The sequence below is a fragment of the Drosophila willistoni genome, chromosome 3R (genome assembly GCF_018902025.1).
Source record: "Drosophila willistoni isolate 14030-0811.24 chromosome 3R, UCI_dwil_1.1, whole genome shotgun sequence".
Taxonomy (NCBI): domain Eukaryota; kingdom Metazoa; phylum Arthropoda; class Insecta; order Diptera; family Drosophilidae; genus Drosophila; species Drosophila willistoni.
Genome location: NC_061086.1, coordinates 20,365,756 through 20,384,679, shown reverse-complemented (window position 1 = coordinate 20,384,679; position 18,924 = coordinate 20,365,756). Strand labels below are relative to the sequence as shown.

Genomic DNA, 18,924 nt, shown 5'->3' with positions numbered 1-18,924 from the left:
TTCAAAAAAGTTCACAAATAAGTTCAAAAACTTTAAATGACTCAAAATTATTTAATGCCAGTCTATAAAATTTGGCAAGGACATCCAAAAGTACCAACACTTTTTGACCTGTGTCAAGATTTATGGATTTTAAAGCTAAAAAACGAAGAAAGGATAATTTTACTCGAGGCCATATTTTCGCAGGACAGTAACCGATTCCGACGGGATTTTCAATATCCTTCCCAAAAGCATTTCTCGATTTTTTTAAAGGGTTTGAGTTCAAAAAGTAAAAAAAAAAACACAAAAGTCATTGTAACTTAGACATTTTAAGGACGATTAGGATATACTTTGCCCAGGTTGTAGTTCTGGTTGAAGCTGAGATATAAGGACTTTTTTGTTTGATAAAAAATTATATCTATCTCACGAGTCCCTTAAACAATGCTTACTATCAAAAACTATCATTTGCGTTAAAAACATCCCCTTATTGCTACAGAGAGCGGAGATATCAAAAAATTTGTGATTTCTCTTCGACTTTTCGACTCGTTTTTCAATTTGGGACCAGGAAAGAATTACAAGTTTAAGATACGGAGAATTAAGAAAAATTATCTATTTAAATTTCACTGTAAACATTTCGTCCTATGGCAAGATTTGTAGATCGTAAAGCTAAAAAACGAACATTAATTTTCAATATTTTCCATAGGAAAATGCCATATTTTCGCAGGAAAGGCAAGAATGTTCCTTCATAATTGGTAGGGTTAGTCAGAAAAAAGACGCAAAAAAAAAAAAGAAATATTCTTAAACCTTAGCCATTTCTAAAACTTTCAGGATGCCTTTTTATTGGATTATTAGACCTTCTTAATTCGCATCGACAGACATGGTCAGATCCTGAAAGGTCCAAGAAAACGGATTGGACTAACATTTATATATGTATATATTATATGGCCACCACTGTATCGTATGGGCACCCACATTTTCATTTATGTCTTGGGGTTGCATTGTCTTTTACAGTGCAAGAATGCAAAGTACCTTTAGCCTAGTTAAGTAGTCCAAATATGCATCCATGTCATTCATCGCGACATTCCTTTTGGCTAACAAATTAGATTCATTTATTTATTTATGTATGGCATTTACACACGTATAGTACTTTCATTTGATATAAGCATATGTATGTAGTAATTCGATTACCAGATGTGTACAAGAATAATAAATAGAGATTGTAATGACATTTTTGTTTTTCCAAAACTCTGTTTTTCGTTTTATTGCTTGAGAGGGCACAAAACGGCATCCAGTTAAGAAGTTGGGCGGGTTTTTCATATTTTCATTTTTGTTTTTCTTTTGCTAAGACTAAATATGCATTACAATAGGGACCAAAGTGTATGCATGTGTGTGTGTGTGTGTGTGTGTGTGTCAGTAGATATGAAAACCGGTGACAGGTGTGGTGACTGTGTGAGATTGCAACAGCTAATGAGGAGAAGTATATAGTTTAGCTGTTACATTAGAAACAACACTCACACACACACACGCAAACACACACATACAAGCTATGGTGGCATTTGTATACATTTATATAATATTATTTTATCCATAATTCATACAAAATAGAGTAGCAAGAACACAATAAAATAATAATAATAATAATAATATTTAAATTAAACAAAATCCAAACACATTTTTTGCAAGCAAGCAAATTTTTAAATTGCATCTCTATCGTTGATTCTTGCTTTCTTTGTTTCATTGTTGTTGTATTTATCGTTGTCTATATTCATTATCATTGTTAACATTAATCTTCGTCTTTATGTGGTCATCCATTCTTGCCGCAATTCACGGATTCCCAAAGCACTTTGCTTGCAAACATCACAAATCAGTTCGTAGTCATATATTAATTAACGCTCTCCTCCTTAAACTCCTCCTCGTGCTCTTACTCCTACTTCATTGTTACTTCACGGTTATCTTGCACCCATCAGCTCCATTATCTCTCCCAGTTATAGTAGTTTTGTAAGCTTCTGATTCTGATCTGGATGGCGGGCGGGCGTTTTGTGAGTGAGTGATTGAATGATTGAGCGATCGAGCGAGTCAGTGAGTGAGTGCGTGAGTCAGTTTTGAGGGTAAATTGAGTTGAGATTGACTCTCGTCTTATCCAGCTTAAAGCCTAATGCAGCTCAATGAACTCATAGAGGGCGGCGGGCACTGCCTGCTCGTACTTGATGTCATGTTGTTTGATGGTTCGCGCAGCCAGGCACGCCAATGTCGTATACTTCATTGGATCAATGATTTTGTGTAAAGGTGTGGGGGCCAGCAAGGACTCAAATGTTTCGCCGGCATCGTTTTTCGTATCCTAATAGATGACAAAAGGGATTAAAAATACATTTTTGAATAATAAATTCTCACAAGTACTCACCAAATGGGCTCCTCCTTCGAGCAGGGTGTGTGCCAATGGCTCCACATATGGCTGCAGTGTGGCCGCCATATGCAATGGTGTATTGCCAGCATCATCTACTGCATTGGGATCGGCTCCCACCTCAAGTAGCGCCTTGGCCAAGGTGGCGGATGGAAATTGACACGATGGATAGCGTCCGACTAGAGTTCCCTCGCGATAGCATGCATAGTGGAGAGCAGTTCGTCCGGAGCGTACATGAACTTTGAGACGGTTGAGTCGATATAATGCAGACATCACCTGATGCTTCATATCCGGACAGAAGCTCTCCGTATCCAGCAGCGAGCTAAGCAGGCAACCAATGTGTAGGGCACTCACCAAGGTGCGACTGAGGGCATTGGGATCATGATTGCAGTCATGCTGATGAGCAGAGTGAAGCGTCGTCGATGAAGATGAGGTCGATGACGACGTTGATGAGAAGGAGGCTGAGGTGGCTAGTGTTGAGGAGGCGGAACATGATGGTGACTGTGTGAGATGTTTGCTGGCCGCCGGATCCTGTTGCTGCTGTTGTTGCTGCTGCTCCAAGGTGAAGGCCTGACCCCGTTCTACCTCCAAGACGGCTTTGTGGAAAATGGTCAGCATGCCATCCGCCTCAATGGGCGGCACTACACGTCCTCGTGGCAGCAAACGGCCCGCCTCCACAAGCATAAAACTAAAGAGCTCGGCGAATGAGAGCAACGATGACTGGGTCATGGGGCTGAGGGGTTTAAGAATTTTCTGTTGCATGGTCAAAGCATATGACCAGAGCTCAATGCAGCGATCAAAACGTCCAGCGTCGGCATAATGGGCTCCTCTGCAAAAATATTTATAATATGTATAATCTTCCAAGTCTAAAATAAAAAGGTATTCCTCACCTAAATCTGATATAGTAACTGGTATCCGGATGTGTTGGACCTAAAATACGTTGTCTGATGACTAAAGCTTGCATACGCATCTCATCTGGATCCAAAACCAACTCCTCTAGCTCCTCAATGCTGGTCACTTCACTGACCAATTCATAGGCTGGCACTGGTTCTTGAACCTTCTTCTCTAGCGGCGGTTTCAGGGCCCGTTCCTCGAGTGCTCGTCGCCACAAGGTCAGGGCAACGGCAATATCACGTTTCTTATCCACATAGGTGGCTCCCAGCAATTCCAGGGCATCGATTCTTGCCTCACGACTAACACAGGGCAATGTTATCAGATGCTCCACAATGGGCATGTGTCCGGTGACACTCGCCGCCAGCAGCGGAGTCATGCCATAGTAATCCACATCCATGGTGGCGCCATGTTTCAATAGCAATTGCAATATCTGTAATGATCCCGATTCGGCACAATCGTGCAAAGCTGTATTCCCCTTGATGCTGCAACGATTCACATCCGCATTCAGTGACAACAAATACTGTGCAATGCGATAGTGTCCCTTGTAGCAGGCAATCATTAGGCAGGTGTGTCCATGTCGATTGGCCACCTCAAAATCTGTCAAAGAGTCAAAGTACTCAATCAGTATAGAATTCGATTATAATTCTCTCTTGGTACTCACCTGCATTATGATGTACCAGATATTTAACTATTTCATAGTGTCCATCAAAGCATGCGGCTCGCAGGGGTGTCGAATTTGTCCTTGTCGTGCTATTCACATTCGCTCCCCGACGCACCAGCATCTTGACAATGCCCAAATGTCCTGCCGCTGCGGCACACCACAATGGTGGGGCATCCTCAATGGGCTCGCCATCGAAGCTAACGGAGCCAACTTGCTGCACATTGGCGCGACACTTTGTCAATAAATATTCTACAATATCGTAGTGTCCATTGCGACACGATATGACCAACGGTGTGGCTCCATTCACTTTCGCTGAGATTAGTATGGCAATTTCGGCGGCACTTTTGTTTGCAAGGGTTGCCTAAAGGAAAGAAAGAAAAACCATTCGTTTAATTTTATTACAAAATGTATTATTATTTCTATACTTGTATATCGATTATATTTAAATGGCAAAGGTACAAGGTTGTTGTCAAGACAATTTGTCTGGCATTTATCCATGAATTCCACGTTTTTTACTTTACTCGTTACAGAAGGCTTTTTGTGTTACACTTAAATTTGTCGCTTTTAAAGCATTGAACTTATTCTCGGATATTAATAAAAAGAAATATTCCCAAATGACTTGCCTCCCGCCTAGAATTGAAGGCAAAAGTCCCGCCATCTCCGACATTCCTCGCATAAAAACAGATTTATGACGTCGGCAATAAAATTGCAAAACGACAACACAAATGATGTCTAAACTTTAACTTTTCTTAACTGGCACTGCCACCTGGCACTTAATTGCTGCATTTCGTGGCAAAATTTGTACTTTTAATGCACCAATTTATGTTGTACATAACAAATTTGTCAATGCAAAAACAAACTATGGAATATTAAATTTACGGAACTTTGGACAAGGTCTCCGTTAACAAAACTTTGCAAATTGTATTGCCATTAATTAGTTTTCGATTATTGACTAAAAATTTGCACAAAAGTTGGTCAACATTTCTTACTTTTCTTTTATTTAATTGAATATTCTCATGGACCACAATATATTCTAATTCTTTGCATAAATTTTTCAAGCCAAACCTAAGCCATCTTTTTTTTCCTATCAAGTTCTATTTTCTATTTAATTCGAATTTAATTTTCTATTTAATTCAATTTAAAAACTTTTTTTAAATTTTACATAAATGGATTTTTTAGGTATTTTAATTTTGTTTGAAATTTTTTAACAATGAGAAAAGGTGTAATTTTATTTAAGTAGGTTATGACTGAGTCAAAGGGTTTTCTTTTTAGAGTTTTTATCATATACTAATCCGTCTGCATCTTCACATAAAATAAGCTGTGTATATAAAGTTAGTTACTTGTTCCGATCTAGAATATATACTTGAAATAGTCCAAGATGCTTTAATATATACCTTTGTTCTAGTTTTAAAAATAAAGAAAATTTAAAGAATCTTTTCCATCTATTGAATGAAATGCACCAAAAATTGAACTTAAATTCAAGTTTGCATAAGGAAGCAGACAAATAGAACGACTACATATATCATAACTAACTTAATTATAAACAATCAAAGCTGTCCCAATTAAGACCTTCTCCTGGTTGTAAATGATATATAACATTAGGTTATCAAGTTACTTAAGTAGAACTTGGAAGAGAATATATTGTATGATTACATGAACTGTGATTAATTTGTTGATCTAAACATAGCTAAACCCTAGTAGGTTGAATCATCATTGAGCATTTGTTTTTATTTTTATTGAAATAGATAATAGTCGCGTCATTCATTATTAAAAGGTTGGGTTTGTTATCAGAAAATGTATTTACCAGGTGTATGTATGGGTATCTATGGGTGATTAAAAATCATGATGCAATATATAATAACTTCCAATTATAAATAATTTCGATATATTATAATTAAAATTTCATACACACACACACACACACACACATACACATGGAGGGCATACACATCACATCACATTGCTGCTAATTAGAATACTTGCAAAAGATAAAAACAAATGTTAGACTAATAGGGTAAGGGGAATGGGGGTAGGATGATGATGGGGTGGTTTGCTTGCCAATCAGCTGAGTGTGGCTGGTTGCCTGCTAAAGCTAATTTCAAATCTCTTGTTTTTCTATACATTTTATATACATTTGAAATTGAAATTCATTTATGTGAAACGTGTTTCGTTGAAGCTTTATGTTAATTATAATGCGGCGCGTGTAAAAGGTGTAGCACCAGTAGAACGAGAGCGGGGGGTGGCGGGGAGGAAGACGATCGGTTGGTAAACAAAATGTGTGCACTAATTTTCCGCACTATCAAACGATTAAGAACTATAAATATTTTTATTTAATTGTTTTGAGGAGTGGTTTACCCACTTGAGCGATTGGATTGCAATTAGGGAAATACCTTGGAATTGGAAGAGCCAAAAACCCGTTGAATGAACCTGCTACCACCCCACTAATACTACTACTAGGGAACTTAAGTCCAAAGGGGAGGGGATGAGGTTTGGTGTGTGTGGGGGGGCATGCAACCCATCAAACCCAATTAGAACATTCGACATTAGATTGTCACATGCATTCGTCACGACCTCCACCACTTCTCACCCCCTCCCCTTTTCAAGAGACAACGCCTCTGCAGGAACCAGAAATATTCTCACATAAAAATCTCACAAAAAAAAAAGAAGAAAATAAAAAAAAAAAACGGCAGATACGACAAAAAAAAACCACACACTCTGGCAAAAGACCTTGTGAATGCCGTGCGGCTTTTTTTTGTGCTGTTCTCTCTTTGTTTAATACCCAGCAGATATTTGTTAATAAAGTATATTAAGTTTAGAAAATTCTAAAAGGCTCATGTCATCAATATTTTTAAATAGCATAAACAAAGAAATTACTTCATAAAGACTTTGATTTAGAAGTCACTAAGTCTTTTAGCCTAAAGGTTTTCCACTGAAGAGTATACACTGAATCTATTTTTCCCTTTTTCTTACTCTGTATTTTAAAAAGTTTCGGTCAATAGAATATATAGTTGTTGAAATCAGACAACAATCAACAAAGTTGAGCATTTAATTTAATTTTTTCATTTTAGTCTTCTTATTCCTAATTCATAATTTTTTAAGGAACTTCTCCACTAGATTTTATCAGTTAAAACAAACAAAGGATAAAGATTTCTTTGATTATTTCGAAGAATTTTGAGTTATTTAGCAGAAAGGGCATTTAAATTGAATTGTTTCACCAAAGACTTAAAGAACATAAATTTCTCTCTCTCTCTTTTGCGTTGTTGTTTTGTCGTCGTTTCTTCACCTAACTTTTGTTTCCTGCTTTCTACAGCAAAGAATTCTTTTCTTTCTTTCTTTCTTCTCGATATTGTTCTGCGTCACAGAGCGATCTTTCACGCCACCTCTCATTTATCGACACCTCGGAGCGCGTGACAAGCGAAAAAAAAAAATAAAACTGAGAGAAAGAAAAAAGGAAAATACGGGAAAAAGAAATAAAACATTTTGGCAACATATTTTGCTGGCAAATAAGAAATTGTTGTGAATTTTCAAAATAAACAACACACACACACACTCAAACACAGAAGAAAAGCACAGAGTAGAGAGAAAATCGTTGAACAATGGAAAAATTACGCATTAATTTCAATCGGCATCGGCATTGGCGGCTAGTGAACTTTTCGCTTTCGTTTTGAGCCAACCAACCGACCAACGAAACAGCTGTTTGCTTTTCCGCATTTCAATTAAATTAATAAAAAAAAAAAAAAAAAGAAAAAAGACCGCCCCATCGTCATAATCATTATGAGCATGGATCATTATCATCATGATGAATGAATCAGCTGGGCTCTGAGACGAGAGCATGCCACTTTTAACCTTGGCTTATTCGGTTAAAATGTTTAAGCCAAATCTGACAATAGGAAGGCAAATGGTGGGCGGCCTCTGTGGCATAAAAAGCAAATGGCACGTGAACTTCGACGTTGCGGGGACTGGAAAATCAATCAATTTATACAGGTTGCGAGCATTATGCGATAATAGATATGACCCCCATATAGCAATGGTTCAACGAACGGCCCTCCCCACCGCCACCACATCGCATAATAATATTGGATATCTAGCGTTGAGGAAAGAATCATGAGAAATTGAACAGATGGGGCTATAATTTACAATTTAGATTGAAGGCTTCTACTTATCATTTTTTCATTTGCCTTATAGAAACCTTTTTTCTTGTTCTACATTTCTGATAAACAAACAAAATACATACATATAAGAATGTAATTTAAGTTGCAAACAATTGATAGAAAAAAACAACTGGGTTAAAACTTGTTTTGTTTTATTATTATTAATGTGGATTGGCCTGAAGTTCATGGGTTTATCAAGAGGGCAGATAGAGGGACCCTAAAGCCATTTTCAATACTTTTAAAAGCAATCTACGACTGCAGGCCAAATTAGTAACTATTTATGGTTAGACTATTTAAGCTTAAGCCATCAAGTTTCATTTAGAAAGTTTTAAGTTAAAGAATGGAATTAGACACAATAAAAATACATGAATTGTGGATAGAAACTACTTCAATTTGAGCAGCTTAAATAATAATAAATGCAACACATTGGATTTAGTTTACAATTGCACAAAAATAAAACGAATTAAATACTAATAGGATTGTGGATTAACAAATTTTTTATGGAAATAAATATTTACAGTTTATTTAAAATGAAAAACTTTTAGCTGTTTATCAAACTTGAAAGATCACTTGGAAAAACTCATTGTTGGCCTCAGCCTCATACTGATAATAGATTTTTGCTTATTAAAACAATTCATTAAGTTTTTAGTCAATGCAGCATAAAATGAAATTAATAATTATTTTATTTCATTTCATTTCCTAAGCAAATTTTTTAAAAATGGCAATCTTTAAGTTTTCTCTTAATATGGAACCTTTAAAAATTAATTAATTTCATTTTTTGAATATCCAAATGATTTTAAAATTGAAACTTTTTATGTTAAGATCCAATTCAGAAATTATAAAAGAAATATTATGAATTTGTATATTAATTTTAGTTTTGTTTTTGGTTTTTATCAGTGTATTTCTGCCACTCGTCTCACTAACTTTAATCTTTATTGCTGTACCTACTAATTAAAATCACCAAAATCAAACATTTTATATTTTCAATTTATAAAGGTGATAAAAGTAAATCAACTATAGGATTTATGTCAAGATATGTATGTGGCTAGATAATTTTATTTAGAAAGCAAATAACTTGAAGGACGTTTAGTAAACTATAAACACTTTTAGTTGAAAACCATTTCTTTTTTTTTTCCAGTGTAGAATGCAAATTTTGAATTAGTCGCCGCCTCATCAGAGAGCACACTTGACTTGACTCTTGACTAACTAATCTTGATTGTTGTACTAATTAAAATCACTAGATATTTCCATAAAATATTCAAATTTTCCACAGCATGCATTTTCTTAATTTACATTTATGTATTTTTCCATAGACTCCCAACCAACAGACCAACCAACCAGCCAGCCAACTCGGTCTGACCTTGACCCTAGAGAGTGGGCGATTATTGCCCGTCGTCCATCAGCTGTGTGAACCCATCTCAATATAAACAGCGAAATGATGCTGATGGTTGATGCTCCCGTTAAAAGCACCGTTGACCTCAAGCAAAAATATACACAACAAAACAAAGTAAAAAGAAAAAATTTATTAACTTTACTTTTAAGCTTTTGTTTTGTTGGCTTCCACCCTTGAGGGGACTGCGCAGTCGCGTAGACGCCACAGTTTAGCTAACAAATAAACCAAATAATTGAGCTCTCTGACTGATGATTTGAATGTCGAGTCGAATCCAAGTTAATGCCAAGCAAAAGAGACAGACAGAGAGAGCGAGAGAGAGACAGAGACGAGACATATTCGTCTACTGCATAGATATCGACATTGAACTCGTTCAATGTCAGAAATTATCATAAATTATGCGTATAAACCGAAAACGAACCAACTAACAACTAATAAAATAGCAGCAGCAGCAGCAACAACAACAACAACAGCAATTACAGCAAAACAACGACAACAACAACAACAAAGGAAAGTTTGTTTATTACACGGAAACAAATAATAATTTAACTATGCTTTAATCGCCATTTAATAGACTTGAGACTTTAACTCAAGTCAACATGAGTTTAGGCTGACATTTTCCCATAACGGTAAATATTGTATGTGTCTCTTGACAAGGTCGTTCTCTGTTTCCCCCCTCTCTCCCTCTTTCACTCTCATGCATGTGAAACATCTAGTTAAATACACTTCTAAGCCAAATACTGTCAGATATATCAATTTGCATAAAATAGAAATCAACTGCAAAAGTATGTAGTAGGTAGGTAAATATATACATACATATATACATTCGATTCTTTTATTTGTATTCTTGTTCAGCTGATTCATTGTGGCAATTTACACATTATAGTGAAAACTGGTTTCAACAGCTGATATTTACTGCTTTTAGCTGGCCACTAAATAGGTTGAATTAATCAAATATTAAATCACTTACTAGAATTCATTTCAAATGAAACCTTTTAAAACCTCTGAAACGAAAAGGAAAGTAAAATGCTTGACATTGTAAAGTGTATGGCCAAGTCGGTGTACCGGAAGTCAATGCCCCGCCCTGCCTCCCCAATGGTCTTATAATTTTCTGTTTTGTTTTCACATTTGCACAAACAAACCAAAAACAATTTGTAGCAAATTTATAAATTTGTTGTTTTTTTTTCGGGAAGTGCAAATTTCGTTTTGTTGTTCATGTTATTTTCTCAACTCGTTGAAATGAAAACATTGCAAAATTGTGAGAAAAATGCCATTTACTTGCTTTCCTTGTGAAAAAAATAACAAATAATATTAGTCTATCTATATTCTGAATCATCTGTCTTGGTAGGTGGGGGGGTTAATTCTCAGAAAGTGAATTTCGGGGAAATTCTGGTGCCAATCAATTAAGAAATAAATTATGAGAGCAAACAAAAAAATAAAATCCCCCAGAGACTAGACGACTCTGAAAGCTGAATGTAAATATTATTCACGTAGTATTTAAATTGATGCAATTTCCAATTTCAAACGTGTCAAAGTAAATGCATAATTCCCATTGGAACGATTTGAAAATTAGATTTATATTCAAATTTATTTATATATTAAGAAATCACCTTAATTTACTTCAAATAATAATAATACTTGAAGATAACTTTCGTAAATTCGTTACTCTTTCTACTCTTTTTTCTTTTTGTTTTTAATATAATATCGTCTTGAAGTCAAACTCTTAAACATTTCAATTAAGATTTCATTTTTGGCTTAAACGTTCTCTCTAAATTTTAGTACCCACTTTTCAAAGTGTTTTTGCCTACAACATAATAAAGTTTTCAAGTTAATTTCAAGGCTGCCGAACACTTTGAAAACTTATTGAAGGTTTTTTGAAGATTTTAATTTTTGCTTGTAATTGAACAACTTAATTGTTAAGTAAGGAAGCAAAAATGTTGGTTCTCAATTTAAGGCAGTAGATACTTGATTTGGGATTGTATCTTTTGGTTGACCCCAAGATGATTTGTTGGATTTTCAAAACAAAAATTTAACTAAACACACATTTATGGTAAGTCTTGGGTAAAGAATGAAATTGTGCAAAATTCCCCGTGGCCATAAAGCGATAGTTAACCGACGTCTATTTGTTTATGCATAAGTACATATATCATTTTTTTTCCTTCATGTTTTCATAACATTTGCACGCTGCATAACATTAAAACTAATTAGAAAAAAAGCGAAAAAATACATGCAAGACAGAGAGAGAGAGAGAGAGAAAGAGGGAGGGAGAGACAGAGAGAGGAGGCTAAAAAAGCAAATTTGTTTTATGCAAAAGTGAGTTGAGTTGAGTTAAGTTGAATTTGAGTTGGTCAACAGCTGTTTTTGAGGTTGAGGTTGGATTCTTTTGCGTTCACTTGGTAACCTCAAAACGCGAATCTATCAAGTGTATGTACGTGTGTATGTGTGTGCGCGAGTGTGTGTGCCTATTTTGCCTAAAGCTTTTTTTTAGCTTAAAGTGTTTTTAAGCTTGGCTTGTCTTGGTCTTGCCTCTTGGACCCAGCTTCTTTTTCTACTTGTTTGCCATTTAACTGCTTCTTGATTATTAGTTTTGCCTTTGTGTGTGTGTGTGTGTACCACTGTATATGTGTGTGTGTGTACCACTGTATATGTGTGTGTGTGTGTAAGGTCAGAGCCAATCTTACTTGGCGTCGTCGACGTCTGGTTTACTTTGACTTCAATTCTTTGTCATTGCTGTTCGCTTAGTACAAGAACCCAACTCAATTCAACTCAACAGGGGCTATATACACACACACACATATGTTTTTATCTGTATGTGTGTGTGTACATATAGTATTTAGCCTATTGAGTACACCAAAGAAGAACACGAGGAAGGGCAATTAACAGTCACAAAAAGATAACAAACAATTGAAACCCCAGGCTCGACCACTTCGAACTCTCTATCCGTGTGAATGAGTGTGTTCATGTCTGTGTGTTTGTCTGTATCTGTGTGTGTGTGTGTATAATGATAGCGTTCATTGGCTTTATCTTTGGGTTCTTGTCACAGTGTACTCAACAAATATACTGTTCCAAAAATATTCAAGTCAAAACTGCAGCTATTTTCTCTTTATCATAACCAATTCCTCCCCCTCATAATTTAACCCAGAAAGGTCACTCCATCCAGAGGCAAATGTACTTTGCTTAGGTTTTCAAAAATTCTAACTCATCGATAAGGTCTGTGTACTTAAGTTGCATTATCACTATCAACATATCCAAAGGTCATTTATTTGTAATTTTATGCCGGGAAATTTTCAAAAATAATCTCTTTTTGTAACTCAAAATGTGTACTTCATTCAATTTTTTGTAGTAACTAGATCGTATCATATAGATCATATAGATACGTAAATGTGTATGTTTCTGTAACAATTGTAAAGTGAATTTGTATCTTCAATTTTATATTATATCAAATTATGATTTTCACAAAAAATATACACAAATTTATTCTTTTTTATAATCTGTCTTACATCTTGCAAATACTATTCGTTTTTTGCTAAGGATTAAAAGGATTTATCTTTTTCCATTCTCCCTTTTTTCCAAAATGCTAACAGGTAAGTAATGTGGTAATGTGTATCTGAGTAGAAAAGGCTTAGTAAGTAGGCTTAAACTGTTATTTCGTTTTCTTAAATTGTTAACTCTTGATCAAATTTAAATAACAGAGTGTAAATAAATGCCTGAGAGAAAAAAATATTATCATGTCATTACTCTGAAATTTTCAAAGAATTTTAATAGAAAATCAAGTTTAAGGAGACCGACTTATCTTTACAATACTATATATAAGCACTTTAAGTCTTTAACTTTCGCTGACTTTAGTTCTTGAAGAAATTGTAGACTAAGTTAAATAAATTTTGACATATTACAGCAATTATTTGGCTCAGTGTATTTTAGAGTAAACCATTATAAACGTCGTAATGTAATGAAGGGCGGGGGGGTGGATGGAAAGGCAAAGGCACCTATCAATTGCGTGCTACCGCGCACATTACTCCTAGTTTATATTTGTGAGTTGGCAATGTATACAATACAATATATTATAAAATTCAGTCGATTTATATCGGTTCGTTTGTTTTACGTTCCGTTTAAGGCTTTTCAAGTTCGTCGCACGATTAACTAAAACAACAAATCAGAAAGATGAATGTCCATCACACACACACACACACACACACAATAAATACAATAGGTATACAGATATGCCTTTATCTTTATCTACAGAAATCGGCTTATCACTTGTGATAATATGCATATCATTGGCTTAGTTTATTTTGTTTACCTTAACATAAGTCACAACACACGCTTTCAGTTATCATCATTAGAATGGCGTCTAGAGGAATGATCTTATCGTTGTTGCTCGGTTGCTCTAAATTTTCCCATGGAGTGTGTGTGTTTTTGACCATCAACAACTGGCTATTTCTTCTTCTTTGTCTTCAGCAGCAATCAATCAATCTAGCCTCGATCACGTAGAGTCAAACAAATATAATGATACCCTCTCTCTTCTCTCTCTCTCTCTCTAGCTCATTGTATATCTATATTTCTCATTTACTTTAGCTGAGTATGTACTCAAGTGGCACTTTATTTATGTACTATACATCACATAGAGTTGGTTCTCTCCTTTATTTTTGGAACAAACATAAACAACAACAAAACCAAACCAGTCCAAGTAGAATATCAAAATAAAAGCCGAAGTTTCTATACACTTGAGCTTATTGAGAATTGACGGGATCGAGAAATATAATCTGCCAATTTTGCTAGTCTTTTGAATTGATAAAAACAATTTGGAAGAGAAAAGACGTTATGCATTGGCTGACTATTTGGAGTAATTGGCCATAATGCTCGTTAGAACTTGTGAAAATTGCTTTAAACACAATAAATTGAGTTACTAAAATAGTTTTACCATTAGTTTCAGTTGGTTAGGAGAACAATTTCAAGGCTACAAATATCATTAGAGTGACGAAAAATTTAAGTATTTTGACTATTTTTGGTTTATTTAGACAAAAAGAATAGACTTATTTGGAGAGGGTATTGCGAGAGAAGAAAAAGAAACCAGTTTCTTGGTCTAGAATATGCTGCATGCACAATCCGAGGAGCAGGTTGCTTGACTTCTTCTATATATACTACATACATACATACATACTTACATATATAGACAGACTATAACCAAAAAAAAAAAAAAAAAAAAAAAAAAAAAAAACGCATAAGAAATCGAGGCTATTTTGAGAAGAGAGCAGCACATACGAGGCAAGAGTACAATACATTTACCTCACCTCACCACACTAAATGAAGTGACACATTTTCAGGGCCGTCGACGACGACGACGACGCAGAGGAGCAATGAGAAGGAGAAGGAAGTCAAGAGCGAGCCTTCGTCTTCCTGGTGATTGAACGCTTTCAAGGATAATTGCCCAAAACCTGGCCTGTTCTCTCTCACTCTCTCTCTCTCTCTATATATATATTTTATGTGGTGTGTCTCCCAAGTGCGTTCACTTTTTGTGGGCGTAACTCTGACAGAGAATTAAAGTAAAGCTTCTCAAGCATAATTTGATCAACTCAATCGCGGAATTGCGGAAGCAAATGCAAAGCGACGTCAACGACGTGAGTTTTGAGCTGTTAATTTTAACGTGTTTAACCACAACACCAACAACAACAACTACGTGGCCCAAATAAAATTTGCTAAAAATACTATGTGGAAGAGAGGGGGGAACATACACGCGTATATATATGGAAAACAGACAAGTTCATTTTTTTTTTTCTTCTTTTGTCTTTTGTTTGTTCGATAAGATTAAAACAAAAGACATGCAGCACAGCAGCAGCAGCAACGAAAACTGAGGAAGTGATTCAACGCGTCAAAAAAATTTAATTCAATTCGGGAATTTCCATTTAAATTGTTTATTCTTGAGGAAGAATTCATAGTAATATTCGATGACATTTTTGTGCTTTCCTTTTTGTTGCTACTGTTGCTGTTGTTGTTGCTATCCCCCCATGTGGTAAATAATTAGTTGAAATACCTAAAGTGAGCTAAAAATATAATAAACCATCCCCTTGACTAGCTAATGACATGATACCTTTCACTTTCGAAGCCAAAAAGGGTATATAAGATGTGACAAAATTTAACCAGAAAGATAATTAAGGAAGAATATTACCGATTAGGTGCTTAGCTAGAAAAATAAAATTATTATTTATAAGTTTTATTAGTTCAAGAAGATTGTCTGAATCATAGCTAAATCGGACACCTGTCGAGTTTTCACTGCGTTTTAGTTTTTATTTTATACACTTTAAATTCCTTAAATTTTTGGCTCAAACAAAAAAGAACTTAGATTAAAGTAAAACATTCGATGACGACAAAATGCCAAGACAAATTAGCAATTAATGAATATTTTTTTTTACATTTTAATTTGCATTGCCATATTTGGTTAGGGTATATATACCTCCAAGTCGGTGGGAGTGGAATGAGTCTTCCTTTGTGTGCCAATGTCAAGCATAAAGAGCAGTAGACATACATATATACATAGATATCTCACAAGAGCCCAAGAAGGGGGTGGTTGGGGTTGTAGGGGCAATTCGAGGGGTGCACTGCAAAGCTTAAGAACTTTGTTATGCAAAAAGCGTGCCAAGCATTGGCCCTAGTTTCAGCCCTGGTACGCCCCCGCTCCACAAACCAATCAGCAATCACACACACACACACACTTGTATATGTATGTGTGTGCATAGTTAAATCTATATATAAATATGTATGTATACTTACATACATTTGTATAGACATACATATATATTTGTTATTGTTTTGAGTTAGCAATGTTGGTGCTGAGCAATTGGCCGCAACGCGGCTCAATTTAGCTATTAAAGAGCTAAATGATAAATTGATTTGAAATTTCCTTTCAATTATCTACTTATTTGAATAGAAAAAAGTCAACTAACTGTGAAAATGATAAGTACATTAAAAAAGAGACGTTAACTGTTTTGAATTCATCTAAAAATTGTAGCCATAAATTGATTTTAGCCATTTATGAGATTTAGCTTGCTCATCACTGGCCGAAGAACATGCGCGTATGTATGGCTTAGCGAAAAGACTATGTGTTTGTGTGCATGTGTGTGTGTGAATTTTATTGATTAGTCACAAGGCTAGCAGCTGAGATTCTGGATATATATATTTTTTTCATTTCTTTGCAACAACTTAAAGTTGCCTCCCACACACACACACAAAACGCAAAACATAAAATCCACTCTAGTTAGAAAAACGCGATTATTTTTTAAAAATCAGAGAACTATCGAAAATTCTAATTTCCAACCAATCGAAAAAGCGACAAGTGCGGGGGGGTGTTGAGGGGCTGGGTATCTGCTGACTTGGACAACGTGGAGCAAAAAGGCACTTAGAAACAAAATTTATGAAGCAATTAAGCTTAGGTTAACCTATAGATGCCTTTCATGAACTCACCTTCAACTGTGCCAAATTGTTATCGCGTGCAGCATTAAAAACGAGAAATTTATAATCCATTTTCTGTTCTGGTCTCAAAATTGCATAAATGAATTGTTGAGAGCCAACAGGGAACCAAAAGGGGGGCGGCGCTGGCGTAGGCCGGTGTACAGATGAGATTCTTCTATATTTACTGGTAATTTTTTTTTTTGTTTAATTCTTCTTTATGTGCTTATATCGAACGTATGTTCTTTTTCTTGTTCACAAAAAAAAGAACTCTTAACCGAGCCACGGTAATGAAATAAAACAACAATAGCCGCCCGTTGCCCGTTCTTCTTGTTGTTGTTCTTCTTTTCTGCCTGCTTCCGTATTTGTTGCAATTTGCGCACTTTTCTTCTTGGCTGACGACCAGGAAAACAGTCGCTTTTTTTCAAATTCCGTTATTTCAGCTCTCACGTCACTTGTCGTTTTTAACAACAATTTTATTAAACTATTTTGTTATTTATCTGGATTTTTAAAAACGAAATTATCGACGACCGGCCGTAACATAACCGCTCTCAACGAAAACAAAAACAACAATAACCAGGAAAAAAAACAACAAAGTGACCAATACTTACTAACGTGAAAAAGCAACATTTAGTGTGACCAACTTTGAAATGGTCCGTAATATGCTAAGTTTCGTTTTTAACAGCGAGTTGACTCAAAATGAGCATGTTACGCAAAATGAGCAAGCTGTTAACATCTTAATTTACAGAATTCAAACCGTGCTGTTAACGCATAGGTATCGAATATCGATGTTCGAATTCTATCGTTAGCACTACTTGCCCGGCAATTTGAAACGAAAGCTATTGAAATAAAATGGCATCATGTTACTATTAATTTGCTGATATTGGATTAATAACAAAACCATAAACTACTCAATAATCTCACTTTCTATTTTGATTTCTTGAATAATTATACCGTCTTGATATTTTTAATACTCAGCTCAAAATAATGTGTACTGAAACTGAAATACCATGTATATTTATTAATTTATAGCAATATAACGTTTCGCCTTATGCTCTTTTTTTTTAAACTACAAGTCCACTTTCAAAGTTTACAATGTAAAAATGGGAAATGCTATTGTTATTATATTGTATTGATGGTTGAAACTTTTGTTTCGAAAATTTTGACAGATCACTTAGTAATCCACAAAAATCTTAATCAATTATTGTTCAAAATGTGGTTCTTAAAATAAACGAAAAACTTAAAATTTGCGAAAAGGTTTTTTCTATTCTACGTAGTTTGTTCCAAGTGTTTATCTTCTAATCAGTGCTTGCTGTCTGCCCGCTCTTTTTCGAACTGACGTAAGCCTGGATTTTGTAAATTTTCCGGACTCTGCGTTGCGTTGACAATTTTCAGTTGGCAGGCAGCAAACAGTTGTGAACAAAATACTAGGCAAAAGTAAAACAATAAAAGCAAACCGAATGCAAGCGTTTTCCGAGACCGCTGACAAACACAGCTGGTGAAGTACCGTGCCATGCCGTGTCCTACTCGTGAACCGTGCCTGTTCCCGTGCCCGTGTCGAGCTTAAATGGCAAGTAAACTGCAGCTAACCGTTTGCTTTGCTAATTTTCCGGGACGCCTTGTGCTTTTTCTTGGCAATTGTGTGGGCGTTGTGAGTGCGCTAGGGTATAGCAACAATAATACTAACAATAACAATAACAACAACCTAAACGAGGCTAGGTAGGTGCTGAGGGCGTGGCTGTGCACTTGCTGTTGCTGTTCTTGCTGCTGCTGCTTATTATTTGCACTCGGCAAGGCCAAAAGCATAATAAATCGAGAAAGCAATGGCTAAGGCCGGATAGGATAGGTGGTACATAGTTTGCTGGAACAGGGACAGGGGCGGGGGCAGCCTAGTGGCAGTGGCAGTGGCGGTAGCGGCGCACTTGGAAATCTTTTATTCATGAATGCCGGCCTCCACTACCATAAAAATTGCACAATTTGGAGCGCCTCCTCCGTCGGAGACATTTGG

The 18,924-nt window shown here is 35.7% G+C and overlaps 1 protein-coding gene across 1 annotated transcript; it reads right to left on the bottom strand.

The window, feature by feature from the left end:
• Positions 1 to 1,199: 1,199 nt before the first annotated feature.
• Positions 1,200 to 17,486, bottom strand: LOC6647340 (protein fem-1 homolog CG6966). The gene is made up of 5 exons (XM_002070457.4): positions 16,932 to 17,486; positions 3,933 to 4,293; positions 3,268 to 3,868; positions 2,378 to 3,206; positions 1,200 to 2,314 (listed from the first exon to the last, which is right to left on the bottom strand). The coding sequence occupies exons 1-5, from the start codon at positions 16,989 to 16,991 to the stop codon at positions 2,129 to 2,131; spliced, it is 2,037 nt and encodes a 678-aa protein (XP_002070493.1). The 5' UTR covers positions 16,992 to 17,486; the 3' UTR covers positions 1,200 to 2,128.
• Positions 17,487 to 18,924: the final 1,438 nt, after the last annotated feature.

Coding starts and splice junctions, on each gene's coding strand:
- LOC6647340 (XM_002070457.4), bottom strand. CDS start 16,991: ATGGATTATAAATTTCTCGTTTTTAATGCTGCACGCGATAACAATTTG. Junction 3,869..3,932: donor TCTGGTACATCATAATGCAG/GTGAGTACCAAG, acceptor ACTCTTTGACAG/ATTTTGAGGTGGCCAATCGA. Junction 3,207..3,267: donor AGTTACTATATCAGATTTAG/GTGAGGAATACC, acceptor ATATTTTTGCAG/AGGAGCCCATTATGCCGACG.